Raw genomic sequence first — 22,131 nt, 5'->3', positions numbered from 1 at the left:
GCAGAAGAGGGACATGAAGGAGAAGGACAGAGAAATAAATGCAATTGGGCAACCAGTTTGCATTCCATATTTGAATAGCCAAAATAAGAATGTGATTTTCACTTGTAAAGATTCAGTGTAGGGTTTATTATTCCATCAAGTGAAACACTACAGAAATCTATTCTGAGAAAACAGGAACAGTTTCTATTAACTCAGGAATGAATCACCCACTACCAGTAGATGATAATTCAGTTAGGCTGTTCAGAAGAGCTAGAATTCTTTCTCTTATTCTGAAGTAACTTTTAAGAAGGTGTCAGTGCAACCACCTACTCACATCCCATCTCCCACATCAAACACACATGCTGTGTGTTCAGTCAGCAGAGGCAAGGAAGCCTCCACTGCTCAACTGCTAGGCACTGACAAACTGGAAAGCTGGCACTCCTGGACGAAGGGGATGGATGCTCCAGTGTACCTACTGGAAAAGTCAGTGAAGATGCACGTTCTTTTCATATAAACGTAAGGAGCCTCGGAGATCATGGTCCAAGCCACCACCCCATAAGCCCCTAAGACAAAAATGTGCCAATGGGCATTTAGAGATCATGGCACACGTGTAGCTGGCTTGCAGGAACGCAGGGAGCTGGCAAAAGGGGATACTCAGGTCATGATCAAGACAAGTAAAGAATAGTCAAAAAACCAGTGAATAACTTACTATGGCCATGAGATAATGTGAGATTATTACATTTACTAGCTACACACAGAATATATGAATGATCCACTTAAGCAGAATTGTGGGATGATCTATGTATTTAATTGGGAGAATCCAAAAGAACTGATAGTCTTATAATACAAAAGAGACATTATATATACATATACACACAGAATATGTCTATATATATCTATATAGATATATATAAATCAGTAAACTTGAATAGTGCCTTTATCATGAGCATCTTAAGGCATTCAAACATTTTACTGTGACATTGACCCAATTCATTTTCTTTTTGCTTTGGCTGAAATAAAGCAAACAGATTTAAAGGTCATATCTGAAACACCCACAACATCTGAAACAAAAGCCTAATAGTATCTTCAGTGACAGCAGCATCATCTAAGAACCCACCCACTGCACTGCCTATCAGCTGAATAGTATTAAAAGGAGCCTAAATAAATCAATCCCACTCAGTTTTTGCAACAGCTGAAGGTACATCAGTCTCAGAGACTTTCTAGCCATATATTCTATAAATTCTATTACAAATTGAGGATAGAAAAGATACAGCAAGAGGGCCTGCCCAAAGATAGAATGCCACTGAATATCAAATAGTATTTACAGTACAAGTTATAGGATTATAGAACAACATTTTATAAATACAATTAAAATGTATACAAGGGCACATAAAAGAGGCTCGTTTTCATGCTTTACAAAGTAAAAGTAACCTGAACTAAAACTTACTGCAGAATTCCACAGCTGCTGGCTAGGAGCTTCTCTTCTCCACTGCCTGTACAAACCAATCCCCATCGTAGGTCACCAGTGAAACACCCATGTTTTAAGCAGCAACTATGAAGAATCTCAACAGACTCTGAATCTAGGTATGAAACGTCAAGTTTCGAAACATGGGTAAGGCAGAGCATGCTGGAGAGTTGTGACAACATTCATGTGTAACTAACTTTCTCAGAGGAGAACCTGGACTGTAACAAACTGCACTTTTTGCAAGGATATACATAATACTGCAGCATAAGATGCCAAAATTCAAACAAGGTACATTACATAACACATGATATTAGAAAATGCCAGAAGCATCTACCAAATTCTAAAGATGTGAGCACTTCCTGTATTTGTTTAAAAAAGGCAAAAGAGTACTTAGTATCTCAGTACTTGCACATGTCCTTAAAAATAATAATTTCCTTTAATAAAAGCAATTGTTTTTTCTTTTTAGACCAATGGTGCCTTTACAGGACACTTTTCTGTCCTTTTTCAGAATTATTTTAAAATTGCCTAAGATCAGTAATAGTATTAAACAGGAATACACCATAGTATAGTGCAGGCAGAGGAGAAATATACTCAAATGAAAAAGCAACTTTAAGAGTCAATTTAATGAATCGACGTTATTTTTTCTGCACACTTCAAAAATGGTGAGGCAGGCTTGATTAAATTACCTTTAACCAGCAATATATTATACTTTGCTCCCAGACAAGTAGACCAGTTTTACTGGGATACTTACTATGAAGGAGGATAATCTTTAAAGTTTATTTACATGAAAAGCAATCTTTTTTACATAATATATAAAATGGAGTAGTTATGCACTGCAGCCATTTTATAATAATTAAGCTAAACTAAATTAATCTTAAAAGCTACTCTATTTCAACAGCTGTGGGAAAGGCAGAACAGGTAGTGTTTTATTAAGCTGCAAATTAATTTTCATTACAGAAAGCAACTAACTACTAGTTTGAGAAAACAACTTCTCATAACCATCTTCTAACCATTATAAACACTTTACAGTAGAGTGGTGAACTTCCACAAACATTTTCTTCTGTCACAAAGTATGTTTAAGAAGTTTCCTCACTGCCAACCTGCTGCAGTTCCTCAGTTATGTCAATATAAATCATTTTTGGACCACACTAGAACCTAGATCGCTCAAATGACCACGCTTACAAGAAAAGAAACTCCAAATGCTAACCAACAAGCACTTTCTTCACTGATCCAGTTAGATTAGAGATGGTTGGAGTGGCACAGAGAGACACTGGACTGGAGCACAGAAAGAGAACAAACGGCCATAAGCAAACAAACCAGCTTGGTGAGAAAAGTAAATTGGTAACTGATGTTTGCTGCAAGAACAGCTATGAACACCAATTTTGTGATGTTTAGATAGTTGCAATGCCAGTGCAATGGCACAAATAATTTAGGAAAGCAGTAATGCTTACATGCATGTTACCAGATTATCCACTGGAATTCAATTCCAAGGAAGAAGAAATGTTTCAAAAGACATTAAGTTTACTAAAAATAGTGCATTTTTTTTTACTACTGTGTTTATTTTAGGAAAAATAAGGATAGTTACAAAACCAGCTCTTTCTGCCTCTCAACGCTAACTCCTGGTCTTGTCTCAGTGAAGCTGCTTAGAGTGATGCTCCCACATCCCCGCTCCACGTAACCTCAACAGGCTCAGCGCCCTCCCACCACAAGACCCTAGGAGATATCTGGAAATTATGGAAGTAGTAATGCAGAAGGCAGCAGGCACAGCGGTAAGTTCCCAATTCTGTTCAGAACCAGGCTGTAAAAGACAGCGTTGAAAATGTACTGCCAGCTCAGACAGACCCATGCACAGCCCTTCTCCTCAGTGCCTGTGCAACCAGGAGGAAAACTGTTCCAGCCAAGGGAAACGGGTCTCCACCACCAGTCTCAACAGTCGTAATTTATAATCTTTTCCCATTACTATCTCAAATTTATCATAAAGACACTACAGTAAAATTTATTTTTCAAACTAAACATTCCAGCTAAAGCAGCACTGTACACACTTTACAGCTTGGTTGTAGTCAGAAAATTGAACTAGATTTCAGAAAGTGTTGTTTCTCATGCTTCGTTTCCTCTTAACATCTGTGGGAGAACTGATGACAGGAGGCAATCAAGTTGTTTCTGAGTGAGCAGTCCTACTTTGGGAGTACCAGTCACATGCTACAGTGTTACTAATATCACATCCAATTACTATTTAATAAAATGCTAGTTCTAGTGTTTTATCATCTTATGATCATACTGTAGCCAAGACTGACACTTGCTTGTCTCAAAGCTGAGAACTAAGCCACTCCCACAGCAGCTGGAAACATTTCACCAAATAGGTGGCTGTTTTTCCAACACTGAATAATAAGGCTAAATACAATGAGAAGTGAGGGTACAGCAGCCTTTTTTTTTTTTTTTTCCCTCTTCAGAAATTAATCAGAGAACTTTATTATTAGTGTAAAGTAGGTTTTATATTTGGTCAATGCATGGAAAAACTGTGATTAAAAATTCTGAAGCAGAGATCTATTCTCTAGAATTATTAAATAAATGTATAAATAGATACCAGGCAACTTAGGGGAAAAAAAAAAAATCACTATTTCCTATTTTTAAGTACTTAGAGTACCAAAGACCAGTAACAATATGCAAGTGATTTTTTTTAACCTAACATCAAATCTCTTCTAAATTAAACAATTAACATCACCAGAATAAATTAATTTTTGAGAAGGATTCCCCTGTATTCTGGGGAAACAAAACGTACAGAGAGGGAAAGTGAAGAAATAATTTTTTAGCATTTACAAAAAAACGTGCACATACTTAACCCTAGCAATCTTCCTTTAATTCACTTAAAGGAAGAGACTTTCCAAAAGCTATAGCTGCGAAACCGATTATTTTATTTTCGACCTTTATTCCTCTACTAAACATAAACCAGATCACGACTCTGAACTCCTCTACCTGCCTGTTCATCATCATCATCATCATCTGACTGCTGTTCTGAGTTTTGGGAGCTACCATACTCATACTCAATGGGCTTTGGATTGTTGTATGGGTACCCATTATCATCAAAAAACCTTCGGAAGGTGAACTCATAAAAAGCATGTTCAGGATGTTTCCCATTTTTGTACCACCCATTAAGGGTATCATTTCTGTTCCCCTCCTTATCATCATCACTCCACAATTTATCTGGATCAACTGGATCAAAGTTTGACGTGTCCATAGGGTGAGCAATTTTGGGAATGTAGAAAGCAGACTGTCGCCGTAGATCGCTTGAAAAATCAATTGTTTTGAAAAATGGATGAGCTTTTATTTCATCTGCACCGTTTTTGCCTAAACGATCTTCTGGCCCTCGGCAGAGTTTAATAATAAGGTCGGAGGCCTCTGGAGTCAATTTAGCCTGAGGTGGAATATGAAGTGCAGTTTGCCAGTTGATAACCTTAAAAGCAAAAAGATGTGTTATTTATCTGTAATTTCACAAAAAGGAAAAAACACATTAAAACAATGAAACAAAAAAAATTAACACAAAGAAATAATTCAGTATGTCTAAGGTTTTTCACAGTAGAGGGGAAAACATGAAGCTGCTCTTTCAGAGACACAAGGAGTATTTTGTCTGGAAACCTAGCAAAACACAGATTAAGTTTATTCACATTCCAAATCTAAACTAGAGTCTGACACGGAAGACCCCTGCTATAAACTAACAAAGATACCATAAAATCCAGCACCTGGAACATGAGCTCAGGCACATGGCTTACAATTGTAAAAAGGTGAGGCAGATGAGTTTTGAGTTATATGATGTACTGTGAAGACTAACAGATTTCAAGTTCAAACAAAAACAAACAAACAAACAAAAAATCAATACTGCATTACATTTGAGCCACCTGAATGCAATTTTGCAAAAATGACACCTGCAGAAGACTGCTTTGATGCTTTCTCTGAAACAGCAGGGGCTCAGGAAGGAAAGGACTAAAGGCTCTGATTTATCAGTAGCCCTGAGCAGGTAGTCATCTGCTGCTCCTCCACCTTCCCATGCTAAGCACCTGTAGGTACATCACTAAAGGAAATCCTCTGCAGGCATCAAGCATGGAAGCCAAGAGGAAAAAGAACACGCAGATACTGGAAGAGGGAAGGGGAAAGGGAGTAAGAACTGGAACAAACAGTGAAAGGCTGAGATGCAATGTGATTTTTAGTTGGCATGTTTACTGTACGACCAGATAATATACAAATGTGATTCTAGTTATAAATTAAGTGCACCTCCACAGTAATGTAAAATCTCCATTGTTTATAACACGCTTGGATAGGCAGCACTCACAAACATGACCTTTGTTTCTACTACAAATTAGCAAGACTATCTAAGTTTCAAGCCTTTTTCAGACTGTTAATACCAGACTTCTAAAGTTACCTTCATTTGTGTTTCCAGTGGTGTTTGTGCCAGGAACGGAGGCTGCCCCACTAGCATCTCAAAGAGAATTACTCCAACACTCCACCAGTCACACAACTGTGTGTAACCTGAAAAAAAGTTCAAATAAGGTAGTCAAGCCTCTGTATAGTTTGAATCTTGAATTTCTAAGAACAAAAACGTTCACAAGAGAATTCAATTCTAGTCAATATTTATTTAAGATTTCCATATTAACAACTATTTATTTTTTTGTTAAAATATCGCATCCTTGGGAAAAGCAGGGGTGTGGGAAAGGTGAAGCAGGACACCTGAATACCAGTTACTTTGCAGTGAGACTGCAGTACAAAAAGGCATTCACTACCTGTTCGTAACAACACTTCTGGTGCAATGTAGTTGGGTGTGCCCACCAGGGAATGGGCCAGGCAGCGCTGGTGCTGCCGAGCAGCCCTGCGCTCCAGCGGCTTCAGCCGATCCCCACACCTGCAGTTGGCCGGGTCACCCCACTCACTGCTGAAATCCATGCTGTCCTGACGGGCATGATCACCTGCCATGGAGTGACAAGGATGGCAAAAAGGAGGATGATTACTTTAGTTCTGATCTAGTATGAAATTTTTTTATCCGTTAAAATTTTGTGTTACAAGACAGAATCTGTTTCAGTTTCAATACTCAACCTAAGGGTTAAAACAGAAATCAGCATCAAGATGTTGGTTTTTGTTTATGATATAAAATACCAACCTCTGAGGACACAATTTTTTAAAGCAAATTTTTGACGTGAGAAAATACAAGATACTCTCCTGATTTTTCTTAACATCACCACATTGGGTGTATAAGGTGTATATTGTTTTTACACTTACATAAACATAAAACCTCTAACATTTAAATCATCAAAAAATAAAATCAGATTTTACATCTTTATCTTCTCACCAGAGACTGTGTAACAGTCAGGCCTAAGATATGTGACATTTTGAGAAAAACTAATCAAAAGTAATTTAAACCTTGTTTTTGAAGGTATGTTTTTATTTTTGGAAACTGAAAACAAGTTATCACATAATCTGTATTTTAATACTCTCAAGACTGACTTCTCTCTTGCTCTTTTTCTTCAGCTGTTATCTAAAGTAATCACGTAGGATTTTGAAAAGCCTGCTCAAACCTTCTCATAAAGGAAACAGCACAGTCATCTTTCTACTAATTTATAATTTAATTCCTTGAAAAGAATACCAATATTTCTCTTACCACTCTGGTAGTACTTTGAGTCATGGGTCCATCGAAAACCAGTACAGAGCCCAAAGTCAGTCAACTTGATATGACCATCACGGTCTATCAAGATATTGTCAGGTTTAATATCTCGGTGGATGAAGCCCATTTTATGAACACTCTCAACTGCACACGTCAGTTCTGCTGTGTAGAAACGTGCCAGATTTTCTGGAAAGACACCCATTCTAATTAGGAGACTCATCATATCACCTCCTGGAATGTAGTCCATGACAAAGTACAAATTGTCCTTATCTTGGAATGAATAGTACAGGCGAACCACCCATTCATTATCAGCTTCTGCAAGGATATCCCGCTCAGCTTTAACATGAGCAACTTGATTTCTAAGCAAGACATCTTTTTTCCTCAGAGTCTTTGTTGCATATAGAGCATTAGTATCCACCTTTCTTGCTAGGCAAACTTCTCCAAATGCACCAACTCCCAGGGTTTTAATTTTTACAAACATTGACTTGTCCATTTTAGCTCTTCTTAGCCGAATGTAATTTGACTCTTTCTGGCACAACATTTTCCTCATCTGATCCCGGGCTTCTGGTGACAATCCAACCTGTGCAGCAAACAAGAGTTAAATCTGAAGAGTGAACAGTACTCTTAATTCTTGGTGATCTTCTCATAATTAATTACAACGCTTAGGCAAAGCAAACAAAATACTTATACACAGCACAAGAAATATTACTTAAAGGGATTTGGTTTTAATTTACACATTAGGATTCTATGAAAACATATAGGAGTGATAAAGAACTGAAATGTGATAATTTTCAACAGCAAAATGCACAAGGTGCCATGCACCAGGAGGTTCTAGAGAAGGGATTACTACATTCTTCAGAAAGGTAACTTACAAATTACTGATAAAAACCACTGCAAATAATATTATCAGAGTAACAGTGCATATCAGCTGCCTCCCAGATTCTCTTTACAGGGCTAAACAAAGCCAAGACATGTCTAGGAGCTGAAAGTTGCTGAGGGCTAAGGAGCTGCCATGGGAAAGAGACTAGCTGGAGCAGAAGTCACTGAATTTCCTGACCATGCTCTAGAACTTCAGCTGTAGATGGGAGTATGCACTCCCTCCTTCCACGTGTAGCTACCAAAACAGATTCTACTGGCACTGCTTCCTACTGCCTGCCTACACCAAACCCGTGCCTCTGCCACAAGCCTGGACCTGATATTCCCTCTTATCATATAATGCACCCCTTTCTAACAGGACTTCGCTCTCTCACCACTGCTCTCCACTCTGCCCAGGAACCAGCTGAACACAGCACTTTCTTTTGAAGTGACTCACTCCTCCCAGCAGTATCTTTTCTTGGCTCCCATCTGTGTAAATATCCCTATTTTGACTGAACATCCCTGGAGTTCCAGCCAATGCCACCAACATTCTGACAGCCTAAACACTCACAGGCCACACACAACTCATCGCCTACAGTGTGGAAACCCTTATCTACAAGAATCACATTGATCACTCTCATTGTACTCCAACCTGTGTGCCCTCCTGTTATATTTTTGCTGGTTTCAAGTCCCTTAAGAGTTCCATTCAATTCTGGCAGCCATTTTTCTTGGCAAATTTCAGGGCCTGGAATCAGAATAATCCCCCTTCGTTGTTTTAATGAGAATAGAATTTGCCTTCAATATTTTATATTTTTTTCTCTGTGACACTATCCTCATGTAGCTTGATGATTATTCATTCTTTTGTTTTCTGACAACATTTTCAAATTAATGTATGCCACCTTTCTCATGGCATCTCAATTGTTTTATCTGCCTAGCTGGCTTGAAATCACCATCCCACACCAACGATTTCCAAGTTCAACCTACAGCATACTTATTTTTTCAGGGACATGTTGATCATAAACTTGAACATGGACACACTGAACCCCTGCAAACATCACAACTGTACCCAAGCACTATTTTAAAAGCTTTCCATTTCTTATCAGTTCTTGATACCAAATCTTGCTGCTTCCATTTCTTTAAAGCCTCAAATATGTGAGATACTGTCGGCATAGCAGTATTCAGGACCATCAACAGGACTAAGTAACTAGTCTAGGCCTGTATAGAATGTATGTTAATAGATGACTTGGGCCTTGCCTGACTTCCAACATAACTTGAAACAAAATATAATAGATGTGACTGAGAAAAAAGGCAAAAAAAAAAAAAAATCAATAAGATATCATTTAGTCTCTTAAAAATGCTTTCTCAAGTTACTATATGTCACCTATTAAAGAAAATACTGTTAGAACACAGAAAATTTCTTACAGGCATCACAGCAAAAATGGATCCAAAGGAGATGCAATTAGGAAAACGCATACAAAATGCTTGTCTACCCAAACAAATTTCACAAATTATACAAATTTGGCAAGATTTAAATGGGGAGGGCTGTCTCAAATTTGAGACTAATTTTTTTATAGACATCAGGCAATAGTTAGGACTGGTTAAGCTGTAGTTTCAAGACTGGTGTGGGAAATAGGTTCAACTGCAGATTTTTAATCAAAAGATTGTCTTATTGCAGGAATATCTGCATATTGTCTTCCAAGACCCAAACATCTGAAGTTTTCTATGAACAAACAGGCTTAAGGCACAGAAGAAACCCTTGTAGCTTTGTTTTCTTCTATCTGCTCTCTAGCTCTTGTATCTGAACAGTTTTATCAGAAAACACTAGCCCAAGTACTGCAAGTTGTCATCTCTTCCCTCAACCCACCTTCATTTCTCCGTCATCCACTAAACCAAATGTTAATTACAAACGTTCTCTCTGAATTGCTGTATTTTCCCTAGAACTCTGCTTAGCTTCAGCATTTACAGAAAATTAACAAACTGTCAGCTGCAAACTTTTCCACACATGTATCTCCAATTATTTCTAGAAAATGTCAGACACCAAAAGTTTCCTGACTTGCTGTCTGTCATCACACAATTTGCTCTCATTTTGCTTCCTTCTCGTCTTGCAGTGTTTTAAAGGATGATTTAAGTTTCTCTATGCAGAAAAGACACCTCCTGTAACTCTTGGCCAAACTAAAACATCTAAATCAAACATTTTTGAGACCACTCAACTCCTAGGAGACTTGACACCATTGAAATACATATGTTAGAAATACAGCATCCAGTGAAATGGGATGCACTCTGAGGTTTTTTTCTTTTAAAATTCAAAAGGGAGAAAAGAAGGAATTCAGTACTTGCTTAATCTTCTTAAATCTTCCTGAAAATAAATAATGAATGTGTTTCCCTTTCTCCTTCTCATGAAGACCCAAAGTACACTTTATTGTTGTGGCATTCCTCTCCCACTTGTTTATGAAAAAGGAGAGGTCTGCTGCAGCACAATAACCCATCTTCCACCCTCCAGCCTGTAATTAAACATCCCAGCTTTAAATCTAGCATAAACTATTAAAACTATAGCATTAATATTAAAAGTATTATAAAATATCCCTACTAAGGTGCTTTAAAAGCACAAGAAAGGTATCCAGAAAAGTTATATCAGTACTTTCATATAAGTAATACTTATTCTGAGATACTACAGAACACAACACAGTAAGAAGGGAAAGTGAAGTCTGCAAGTCAACATTAATTATAATCTTACATTTAAGTACTCAAAAATAGCCAAAATAAATTCATGCTTAATTTTGATGCAGGATTGCATGCAAAGCCCTCTAAAAAGGGATCATGCTATTCTTAAGAAACACTGTTGCTTCAGAATCTTACTTGTCTACACAGGGATGGAGGCTACAGAGTTCAGGAAAGCTTCCCACACCTTAACAGTTTAAATCAGCTGTTAGTGAAGTGAAAAAGGAAAGAGAGAAGACTAAGAATAAAGATCTAGTAAGAGTTTCAGGATGAAATCTTGCTAACATTTACATATTCGTGATTAAGCAAACACTTACAAAACACTACAGCTTACAGTAAGAATTTTCAAAGAGTAAGAAAACATAGATTTAAAAAACAGCATGTCAAGAAAGTGGCATAAGCCAAATACATACTCTCATAGAATAAATAAAAAGGAACATCACACTTATGTCAAACTGTCAAACTTTCAACTACAATTGTTAAGAAATATATATATGTGACATCTCATTTTCCACCTTTCTGCAAATCTTAGTTTCACTACTTCTTACTGTTTTCTCTTTTGAAATGACATATGCTTGTCAGCTCCAGTTTTTACCCTTTTGATTTGGTTTAAGAGAACATTGAAATACTAGAAATAAACCACTGACCCCATGCAGGCACAAAAAAGTTGATTTCACATGTATTTGTTTTATAATTATGTCCTTCAATTGCTCTTCTTTAAAAAGATACATTTACAGTGCAGATTACAAAATAACTAGACAAAAAATACCGTCTCTTCCATTCTAAAAAAAAACCCCAACTAACCTTCTTTTTTTTTTTTTTTTTTTAATTTGAACTTTAAAAAGCTATCCCTACTGGTAATAAACTGCAGAAAATATCAAACTGTAAAAAATATCACTGTTTGCATGTCTACGTAAGTTCACTAGCCAGTCTGCAACTTGCCCCAATTAAAAAAAAAAACAGAAGTATTTTTAAAAATCATTAAAATATTGCCTGTAACTCAAAAATCAGGATTAAATAGAACCCATAACAAAAAGCTACGAGCCATGTAGCTACATCTCAGTTCATGCAACAATTATTTTGCTTCTGCGTTCTAACTGTATGTAGGTCATACGAATTACCTTTAGACATGCAAAAAACCTACTTAAAAATTTATTTCTAAGAAGAAAATTAAATATGTAAACAAGACATGGAAGAAATTTGCCACACCTCAAATACAAAGATTAAAAACAGACTTCAATACCACAGTTCTAAATGTTCTACTTATTTGTACTGTTTAATTCTACAATTAAGACATCTCTCATAAAAGTAACACAGGAACAGTTCAGTCATAGATTTAGAAAGAAATAAGAGTTTACCCGCATCATTTCATTCTCCAGTTGTTTTTTCCGATGCAAACGCTGCTGGTGTGACTTGAGGATATTCTCCACATGCTGCTCCATGAAGAATTTAAAGGCTTGAGGGGAATAACTTTGAATGCGAGACTCTCTTCTTTCTTCATCTTTCTTGTTTTTTCTAACAGGAACAGGTGAGGTTGTAATTTGTTTCTTTTCTTTATCCGCTGAATCAACGCATTCGTAATTCTTTTCATTCTCATCCTCCCTGGGTAAAGGAGGTGGCTCCTCCTTGTTGAGCTTGGGTCCTGCCTCATACAGATTGACAGAAGGACTCTGATGTAACAAGTGTTTAGGGTAAGGCGGTGGGGGACCCTGGTAATTTGGAGCCTCTGCCACAGGAGACATAACTGCCATATTGGTAGAGGGACTGTCGGAGAAGGGCATGGTCTGCACGGTTTGCACGGGCTGCGGCATCCAGGAAGGGTGAGTGGGCGCCAAGGCAGTCTGCAGCTCTGGTTTCAACACGCGCATGCTTTTCACCGGCTGCTGAATGGGAGCTGGCGTTATGGCCGTCACTGTGGTGGCCGAAGGCTGGGAGCTGCCGGAGTGACCCTGCCTGCTGCCGTGGTGGTTGTTGAAGGAGTTTGACCGGACGGGAACGCTGGGCTGCCACGTAGGCAGGTCGTGCCCGTTGCCCGGCGACGACTGCGGCTGCACAGCGGAAGGCTGCGACCAGGACGCGGGTATTCCAGCTACATTTGTGTTGTAAAGTTCCAGGTTGTGACTATTTCTGTTTGGCACCATCATTGCCTGAGGAAGATTCCCATTGGTGTACGCTGAAGGAGGAGCAGATCCTCCTGCCTGCATCTGTAGCGCCGTGGGACTCTGCCTGTTAGTTGGATTCATTGGGTACGGGGGTGGCTGGCGACTCACCGTATTTCCAGACACCACATTCTGGTGAACTATGAATTCTGCCTGACAATTGCCATTTTGCATTCCAGCTCTTCCTGAGGGAAAACTAAATTTGCTGTTGGCAGAACTCTGCATGATTATTGGTTGCCTGCCAATGGGGACAGCACTCATGCCTCTCTGACCCTGTGTGGATGAATTCATAGGAGGAGGATTCATAGGTGGAGGCGGATAACCATCCTGCCACGCTCCTGGTGGCACCGGAGAAATACGGGAGATCACATATTCCATGTTTCCAGAGTACCGCTTTGTTTGAGGATTTGGCTCCCAGGAAGGAGGTGGAGGAGTAGTTCCCCTTGGAGGGGGTGTCTGCCCCCGAGGAGGTGGAGGAGGAGGAGTGACACTCCTTATCTGCGGTAGAGGTGGGGGATTCACTCTTTGTCCATTGCCAGGGTGAGCCTGAGCAAACGCCGCAATGCCAGATCCAGATAGCGGCCTTCCTACGTCAGGCTGGGAGCTGGGGCTTTCTGAGCGATAAACGACACCCTCTGCCAGGGAAGGGCCGTGCCGCTGAGGAACCAAGGACTCCTTAGAACCCTTCCAGCTCTGCTTGCGGTTAACTGACTGCTGGACAGCCCCTGCTTCCACGAGAAGAAAACACAGCATTTACATTACTGGGTATTATTCCTATTTACTGCTTTGAATATTTTGTTCTTCTGTATTACTTACTACAGAAACGGGACTTGAATTCTCTGACAATATAATCCACTGTACTTCATATGGAAACTTTTTCTAGTAATACACACCACAGCATGCTAATATGCTCAGTGTACATAGAAGAGGAAAAAAAATATTGAAACTATAAAACTATAATATCAGAAAGCGATTTTTTAGAAATAATTTTTCTGAAAATGCATTTTGCTTTGGTAAAACTGCAAAATTCAATTTAAAAAATGGTAACATGCGGAATTATTAGTCACACACAATGTATTTTTAGTCACATGTACAAGAAACTCAGACTGTTCAGCACAAATGCAAAAAAAGTAATAGCACAGAAAAATGTTATGCTGCTATCCCTTCCAGTTAACATCTGCAAAACACTTAGTGTTCTTAAACTAAAATTTAACTGAATGCTGTAAAATCAAGGCTCGCACCCTTACATGCATACAGATCACCCAGACTTTTTATATTCTTTTATATAGAATTTGACTAAGTACTTTAATTTTAAAAGTTGTATCTTTTTGAGTAAAAGTGTTGTAGATAGAGAGGCAAGAATTAAAACTGTATGAATGCAAAACTTACAGAGCAAAACCCTGCTATATATTTACTTCACAGATGCAATTTTGTAGCATACAAACAAAATATACAAGGAACTGATAGTGCAGGCAGTCTTAATGTGGTTTTTATAATGTTAACACTAAGATATGTGTAAATACATGCAGTACTGTAACTGCTGAAAATCACCCCATCCTCACTTAAAGAATGTGTTAATTACTGTATTTTTGCAGGTAACAATGAAAACTATGTCTAAATGGTGGACTTTACTTACCAACTTCATACAAGCACAAATTAATCCTGCTTAACAGACTAAAGGAAAATAACGCTGTTCTTTGCGACTCTTGACTAATTCCTCCTTCCACCTATACTGTTAATTCAAAATCTAACTCCAGCACTAGCAGCTCAGCACCCAACTTTAGTTAAATAAAAGTTCAGTAATTCTGCTGCATTTTAAAGTTACTCTTTTTTTAGCAGCATGCTACCAAAAAGGCATCAAGTTGTATAAAAAATGTGCTAGCATCTGTTAAGAAAGCAATAATAGCAAGAGGCAAAATTTTGACTCTGCTAACAAAGACACAGTCTGTCCTCCAACATCTCTAAGAATATGAAGCCTGCCTTAAAAACTACACAAACAAAAGCCGGAACCAAGCAGGAAGTTAAGCAAAGAGGGATCCTGAAACATAACATCCTAAAATACAAATATCGTAGTAGTATGCTATATAAATACACACATAGACACATACCCACACAAAAATACACATATAGAATGCTGTTGTGTGGCTGTGTGTAAAGAGAGACAAAATATTAAAAGAATTCAATGCTCAGCACTGATTTCTAAGTGGCACCTAACATAGAACAGCAAGGTAATAGAAATTACCAAAATGAGATCTGAATGCTATTCCTTGTATAAAATGTTTACGCACAGTAATAAAACCATGCACTTATAAAAAACGCTTAAGAAACTCATGTCAAAGGCACCTATCTTTCAGGATTATATCAGATACATAAAATGCTGTTTTTAAAAGCAAAAAACCTGCATCTCAGCATCTCTGTTCTACTGTGAGCATGTGAAGCCAAAATTTACCATGTTCTATTTTTCACCTAAAAAAATGCACTCAGTGAGTTACTAAGGCACCTTGGATACACTTACCTGGTGGTTTCATACCTGCATTTACAGGTCTTGCTGCTGCTGCAACCATCTGTTCCCGACGAGGATCCTGGTAGCTCATTTTACTTATAAATTCAATGGCAGCCTCTATACTACGGTTGTTAGTTTGTCTAAGAGCTTGTATAACCATATCCTAAAGAGAAAATTATATACAAAAAATTATTTACTAGAGAATCACAAAAAATACCAAAAAATCATGGTTATTTAGCCAAACATCCTCCACTAATTTTACCAAAGTAATTTTCCAAAGTATTGACTTCTCTCAATTGTTTTGAAACTAATTTTAAAATGTCTTCTCCAGAAGAGATCATCCAAAAGAGCACTGCAGTCTCAATGTTCAGAAGAAAAGTTAACTTGTTGAAGCACTGTAGTTTGATGTAAATCTTGTGATCTTGCTATTCAAATAACAGCTAGGTCATACAATCCTTAAAAAAGGATTTTATAATAAATAATAAAAAAAACCCCGATACAATGAAGTCATCACAATCGTTATGGACCAGCTGACATTAGAAAAAGCAGATACAGTATTTTCAGCTCAAAAATTTGGTCACCTATGTGATACAAAGTATTCAATGTCTTAAAGAGTATCACTATACACAGAACATATCAGGATTGAACTTGAACCATAGTAAGCAAGAGATTTTCTGTAAGCTATTTAGGATTAAAAAAACCCCAAATACAATGAACAGCATTCTATCCTGATTATTATACACATACATAGTTTTATATATATATATATATATATATATATCTATCTATATACACACACCTGATACTTATTGATATCTATCTGCTCCACTTTAACCCTTAATACCACCTCCTACATGAGAGATAGGGGGAAATAACCAGAATGTTTGTGATATAGCATTTGAAAAAAAAAAAAAAAAAAATCAATAAGTTTTGAAACTTCTCAACCAAAAAAATACTTTTCTCCTTCAGCTGTATCTGCTGCTAGTGATGTGTGTGGATGAGTGCCATATGGGCTATTGTGGCAACACAACTGTAGGTTAACACATGGCAGAAAGGGCTTACGCTGGCACCGTGCCTGAAAAAAGCCCCACACAATCACAAGTGTCACGGGAATTTGCAGTTGTATCCAAGAACAAAGGGTAGGAGCAAAAGGCTTCAAGATACAAAAGATCCAACAAAAATACCAACTTAAGATAACTTTCTAGTTTATTGTTCAGCCATATACCACAAACTTCAATTTGAAAAACCAGCTGCAGGTTCAGTCTATAAAATAATTGGAGATGAGAACTTATCTACTTGGAAATAAACAAATGCACATCCCTCCCTGCCCCAAAATCCCATGTAACAACAACAAAAAAAACTTCCTCAACCTCAACAACAAACCACAGAGCTAGAGCAAATTATTACAAAAATCATTTCTTGTTATAAAATCCTTCCATTCTTCCTGACACACAGTCTGGACTGTGCATTTGATCAAGTGAAAGGAACACAAAAAGCCACTATCAGTACTTGACACTGGGATGCTGTTGAGGAAAAGCCAGTTGGTAGCTTTGGAGAAGCTCACTCTTGGTAGACGTACATCTCTCAGTAAATCCCAAAGCATCACAGACAGCAGAGCTCATGAGCTGGTCATTACTGCAAGCAGTGCATGCCTGTGAAGTTAATCCCTATTGTGGTACTGCGCCTTTTTCCTTTGGAATGATGAGTGGTTTACTAGCTCTTTTTTAAACATGCTTTTGTACCCTGGTTTACAAAGAAGGCATAAAAACAAGTGAGATTTACTTTGATGTGCAGATCCCAGTAAAAACGCAGGAGCTGCAAGTGTATTCATTTTTCCTTTTCGGAAACCACATTTCAGATTAATTTCCAAAATATTGGTATTGCCTTTCAACTTAGAACGGCCATATTTTATCAACCTATTTTAACTGAGCACAATCCAAAGTTACTTTAAGTATCAGAGGCAAAATCCATGTTCTATAGAGTCCAGTCCTCTCTGCCTAAAATTATAAATAATTAAAACAACCTACCATATACGAACAACCTGGACAAGATGCTTAAAAAACCAAAGCCAAGTCTCTCTAAATCCTTCTAGTCCTCTTCGACATCCCCCACTACTACCAGTTTCGTGTCCTAATCAGAAACCTACCAGATTTTGAAGCTTTTTCTTATCATGCTGTTCAAACATTCCCTGACCAACAACCCCTCCAACATGCATTCATAGTTTATACCTAGCAGAACACCAAATCTTCAAAATAAAACACTTCACCTCATCAAAGCCAGCAGCTTGCAAGTCTTGCAGCATTTGTCGATTAACTTCTGATGTTCCTTTGACAGCTGAGGTTGCTTCATTTGCAAAAGGTAGAAGTGAATTTCTTATCTCCTGCAAAACCTTATGATATGTTACAAATTTGGGGGGATTTCGGCCTTGTCTAGGATCTTCAGGTAACATTTTGCCCATGCTGTGATCAGCTTTAGCAGCATCTGAGGGTTTCGGCAAATTCCTGAGGCTCTCTCGTATCTCCTGTAGCATCTGCTGGCTACTGCCAGTATAATTACTGGCAGGAAAAGTTTTAGGCCTCATTTGTCTATAACCTTCTGGCTTCTCACTTCTCTTCATGAAAACATGTATATAGGCAAACTCCACCAAGGACTCGCACACACCAGAATTCAAGGAAGACTGGCTGATGTCAGAATTCGTGAAAGCGGTGGCTCTTCACTGTGAAACCTTGGTTCCTGTAGTGCTGGAGTCTGTCACAACCCAAAACTGCTATTCTGTTAACAAAACAGAACAAATCACATTTAACAGAGCAGTAAAAAAAATACACAATGTAGCACTGAAATGTTCACATGCAGCACAGCCTTCACAGATATTAAAAGACTGCCAAGCAAATTCTTCAGGCACTCTTTACTCAACCTAATTCACAAACCATGTTCGGTTTTTAACTGTCAACAACAAATGTTTTAGGTGCCTCAAATCTGAACAGTCCTGAATTACAAAGGATGTGGACACAGTAAAGAGCAACTCCTCTGTCTGGTGGACAAAGCTTTCAAGAACAGATATGGACCACTGGAGCATGCTGACCCAGCACTGCTTCTTTGCCTGCCCTCTCTCCTGTGTCCATTTGTCCCCTATGTTCTCCTCATCTACACCTTCATAGCCAGAAGAGCCAACTCTACTTTCCAGTCAGCCAGGATATGGACCAAATAACCTTGCTGTTCAATGACTGACATGCAGCTCCAGAAAAAGATGGAAGTGAGAAGTACACCAGGAAGAGCATGTAATTGCAGTGATTATATCCATTCTCTAGCAGTCACATGTGTTAAAAGTAAACACTTGCCTAGCTCGTCACATGCAACTTTATGATTTCTTGTACCATCTGCCACCTGAATCTGTTTAAGGGTTCAGATTCTGAGGCTTTCAGAGTCTTTTAGCTCAAGTGTCCTTGATCCAGTCTTCAACAGTTAAGTAGTTTTTAAATTTATTTTACATAAGGGAAAATGAGAGCAGGAAGAGAAACAAAGAAAATTTAATCAGATTTTTGTTTTACTGTAAAATTATTTAACAACTCAAGCATCAAATTCGCTGAGAGCATAGCTATGACATTTGGTAAGGGAAACAGAATTTTCTGCCAAAAGCCAAATAAAAAACGTTTGCATTTTGAAGGCGCTGACTCATCAGGGAAAGAGCCCTGTGTCTGCAGAGAACTCAAATCTCTGTGTCCAGGCTGGGCACTAATTACTACTGCAACTGCAAAGGATAACACAACCACAGTGTAACACTGAAGAAATTGCAGAGCATTTGTCTCTTTAGAATATAATAGAATAAAACCTTTTCAGTCCCTACTGTTTCACAGAGGATGATCAGTTACTAAGAGTGCAAGATAAACTAAATGTTTCAGTGCTGTCTTTTCTTCACAGGCAACAAAAATGTCAAACCTCAACTCATGCTATTCCTTTACTACTGTGTTGTTAAGTGTTTCTCATATTACACAAAAATTAAACAATCTGAATTTTACACAGTCTACAAAAATGTCACCCCTTCTTCATTCAGGTTTTGTTTCTGTAACACCTGCATTGTCACAAACCAATTAGTGATTTAGCAATTGAGGAAGAATATGACAAGTTAACAGGAAAAAGAACTCTCTGAAACACATGCAAACTATATGAATTAAATACTCATGCTACCCATATATGAATAAAACCCAAAAGCTGGGAAGTAATACATAAATGAGGACTGTGAAAGGAAACACAAGGGACACCCACTTAATCCCATTCTCCTTGGAGAACCATTTTAGAAATAAAAGAATTTCTCTTAGGAAACTTTCTAAATCTTAAGGGGTATAACTGCATCCAAAAGCCTTCTTTGCACTGTGATAGTTTTGAAACTTTAAATGAGTGTAGTTGGGTAGTTTGTTTTTTTTTTTTTTTTTTTAATACAGTCTAATAGCATATAATTCTTCAGTGCTCACTGAAAAAGGAAGAGATCATCAGACACAATAGTGAATTTCAATAATTAACAGTGAAATTTTGCTCCAAGTATTAAGAAAATCAGAAATCAGCAGAAAGTACAGCATGAGAGCAATTAAAATGTAATTTAATTTCGGCCACTTTCAAAACAAATTTCCAAACATGCTCTATTAAAGACCACATTGAAAATACTTTTTCCACAGAGAACTTTTTCCAAAGAAAATGAAGTAAGAACTTGACAAAACACCCATAAGTAAGCTTTTTATAAATTCCAAAGGCCTGGAATTCAGGAGAAAGCAGGGGGTTTGCACCTACATATTTTACAAATTTCATCTGGTATTTCAGTATTCACTTTATGGTTATACCTCAGGTGGCTGAGATAGACAAATCTAACACCCCTAAGAGAAATCAAGGTTAAATTAACAGAACACTAAAATCATAAATCACATAGGAGCAGTCTTGGAAAATAAAGCTGCACTCTAACTTAAATTTTTAGGAGCAGTTTAGGTTTAGGAATGCAAACCAGCCAGTCCATTTATCTCCTACCACTGACCATTGACAACATAACTGTTTGTAAGGCCACACAGCATGAACCAAGCTAAGGAACTTACACAAATAAATAACTTTTTTTGGTCATTCCTTTTGGCAGCACTGATGGTTACCAGCATGTACATGTGAAACTAAGTCTTAATTCCTAGAAAACAAATTAAATTAGTCCTCCAGAAAGCAGGAATTACTTTAGTTCACCTTTATATATGAAGCGCAAAATTCACAAGTCACCTCCGCTTATAGAATTGGCACTCATTTTAAAGGAAGAAGAATGCTGAGTAAGAAATGGATCTCAAATTTGTACTTCTAACTACCAAACACCAAGTGTATACAATGGCACTGAGGTCTATTCCCTCTTGTAGTTTTGTGTCCTCAAATGATGTCTTTGTTAATGCATCTGTGGATTCTTGTGGATTACCTTCCCTAAAGGAGTTGAAAAAAATAATCTTCCACTCCTTTTCAAAATATGGGAATACCATATTTTTTTCTATAGGTCCAAACTGTAAAGGGAAAAGAAGCCCACTTCGGTTTTGGGGTTTTTTTTACATTATAATCGTAAAAGATTAGACTTATTTATGTAAGTGCTTGAATGAAAACTCAGAAGTGCTCCCAGGCCAGATGAGGCTGGGAGCAACCTGGTCTAGAGGCAGGGGTTGGAAGCAGATGATCTCTAAGGTCCCTTCCAACTCCAAACCAGTCTGTGATGCTCTAAACAGCAACACGCAACTGTCAATGACTCCCGTGATTTTCTGAGGGGAAAAAAAAATACACAGCTTTATAATCTAACTTTAACATTCCTTATAAAAATACTTTCAATGCTTGTATTTCCAACTGAGTACTTAACAACACATATTAATGTACTTAAGTACCTCATGTACCTACAGCTTATTTTATACATAATCACAATGCTTCACTGCTGGGAATAAATAAAGTAACAGAGACTTTGCAAGTCATAAAAGTAAGTTTGTAGCGACTTGGGTCAGACCAACTGTAGGAAGCTCTTCTTTCAGGTAACAAGTCATTGAGCTGCAACATCCATTTCCCAAAGGATGCATGTCCGACGCCAATAGTTTTCATAGGATGAAGAGAAAACCGGACCCCGAAATTAGCACATAAGCACAACTACATACGGTCAGAGAAGCCAGAGCTGGAAAGAACCAGAGGGCAGCTGAACGCTAGGAACATTGTGCATTCGCTCGGTTTGTTTCCATTCCTACGCTCTGCTATCTCCTTCAGCCGGATACAGCTCTTCTACGTACACGTATTCCCGGGAGCAGCAGGAGTTATTTCAGGCGCACCTCGGAGCGATCTTCACGGCTAACAAGATCAGGGCAGCCTCTGAGCACCAAAGCCCGGCTGCGCTGGCTCAGGCGGGCAGGACAGCAGGACCCGGCCTCCCAAGGACCACGCAGACCGGGAGGGTTTCACCGCCGGGAGGACTATCCCGAACGCGCCCCGCTGGGACACCTGCGCTTCTGTCGCCCCGCCGGCCCCAGGCCGTGCCCCGAGGTCGCTCCTGCCACGGCAGCGTCCCGCAGAGGGCCCGGGGCGCGGGGCCGAGCCGGAGCGGGCCCGTTACCGCCCTGACCCCCCCCACCTCCGGCGCCGCGCACGGCAGACTCTACCTGCGGCGAGGAGGCGGCGGCGGCGGCGCCCCGGGCACTCGGAGCTCGGCCCCGCCCGCGCGGCGCCGACCGGCCGCGACCCTTTCCTTCCTTCCTTCCGCCCTTCCTCCGCCCCTCGGCGATGCCGGCAGCGCCCGCTCGGTGCCTCCGCCAGCGCCCGCCGC

General features: G+C 38.8%; 1 protein-coding gene across 3 annotated transcripts; it reads right to left on the bottom strand.

The window, feature by feature from the left end:
* Window positions 1-765: 765 nt before the first annotated feature.
* On the bottom strand, window positions 766-22,020 carry LATS1 (large tumor suppressor kinase 1). Of its 3 annotated transcripts, none has more exons than XM_040058413.1 (8): window positions 21,968-22,020; window positions 17,593-18,098; window positions 15,339-15,489; window positions 12,023-13,551; window positions 7,089-7,671; window positions 6,217-6,399; window positions 5,859-5,965; window positions 766-4,895 (listed from the first exon to the last, which is right to left on the bottom strand). In XM_040058413.1, the coding sequence occupies exons 2-8, from the start codon at window positions 17,941-17,943 to the stop codon at window positions 4,380-4,382; spliced, it is 3,420 nt and encodes a 1,139-aa protein (XP_039914347.1). In that variant the 5' UTR covers window positions 17,944-18,098; window positions 21,968-22,020; the 3' UTR covers window positions 766-4,379. The 3 variants fall into 3 exon arrangements, with proteins under 3 accessions (XP_039914347.1, XP_039914348.1, XP_039914349.1); XM_040058414.1 differs by having other exon boundaries at window positions 12,023-13,548; XM_040058415.1 differs by having other exon boundaries at window positions 12,023-13,548; window positions 15,354-15,489.
* Between the last annotated feature and the right edge of the window lie 111 nt (window positions 22,021-22,131).

Source organism: Hirundo rustica, chromosome 3 (genome assembly GCF_015227805.2).
Source record: "Hirundo rustica isolate bHirRus1 chromosome 3, bHirRus1.pri.v3, whole genome shotgun sequence".
Classification (NCBI taxonomy): Eukaryota; Metazoa; Chordata; class Aves; order Passeriformes; family Hirundinidae; genus Hirundo; species Hirundo rustica.
This window is presented reverse-complemented; position numbering and strand designations above follow the sequence as displayed.

Excerpts from the sequence above, each read along its gene's own strand:
- LATS1 (XM_040058413.1), bottom strand. The coding sequence starts at position 17,943 with ATGAAGAGAAGTGAGAAGCCAGAAGGTTATAGACAAATGAGGCCTAAA. Across the intron at positions 7,672-12,022 it reads TGGAGAATGAAATGATGCGG|GTTGGATTGTCACCAGAAGC; the intron begins GTAAACTCTTAT and ends TTTGCTGCACAG. Across the intron at positions 4,896-5,858 it reads CACTGGAAACACAAATGAAG|GTTATCAACTGGCAAACTGC; the intron begins GTAACTTTAGAA and ends TTTGCTTTTAAG.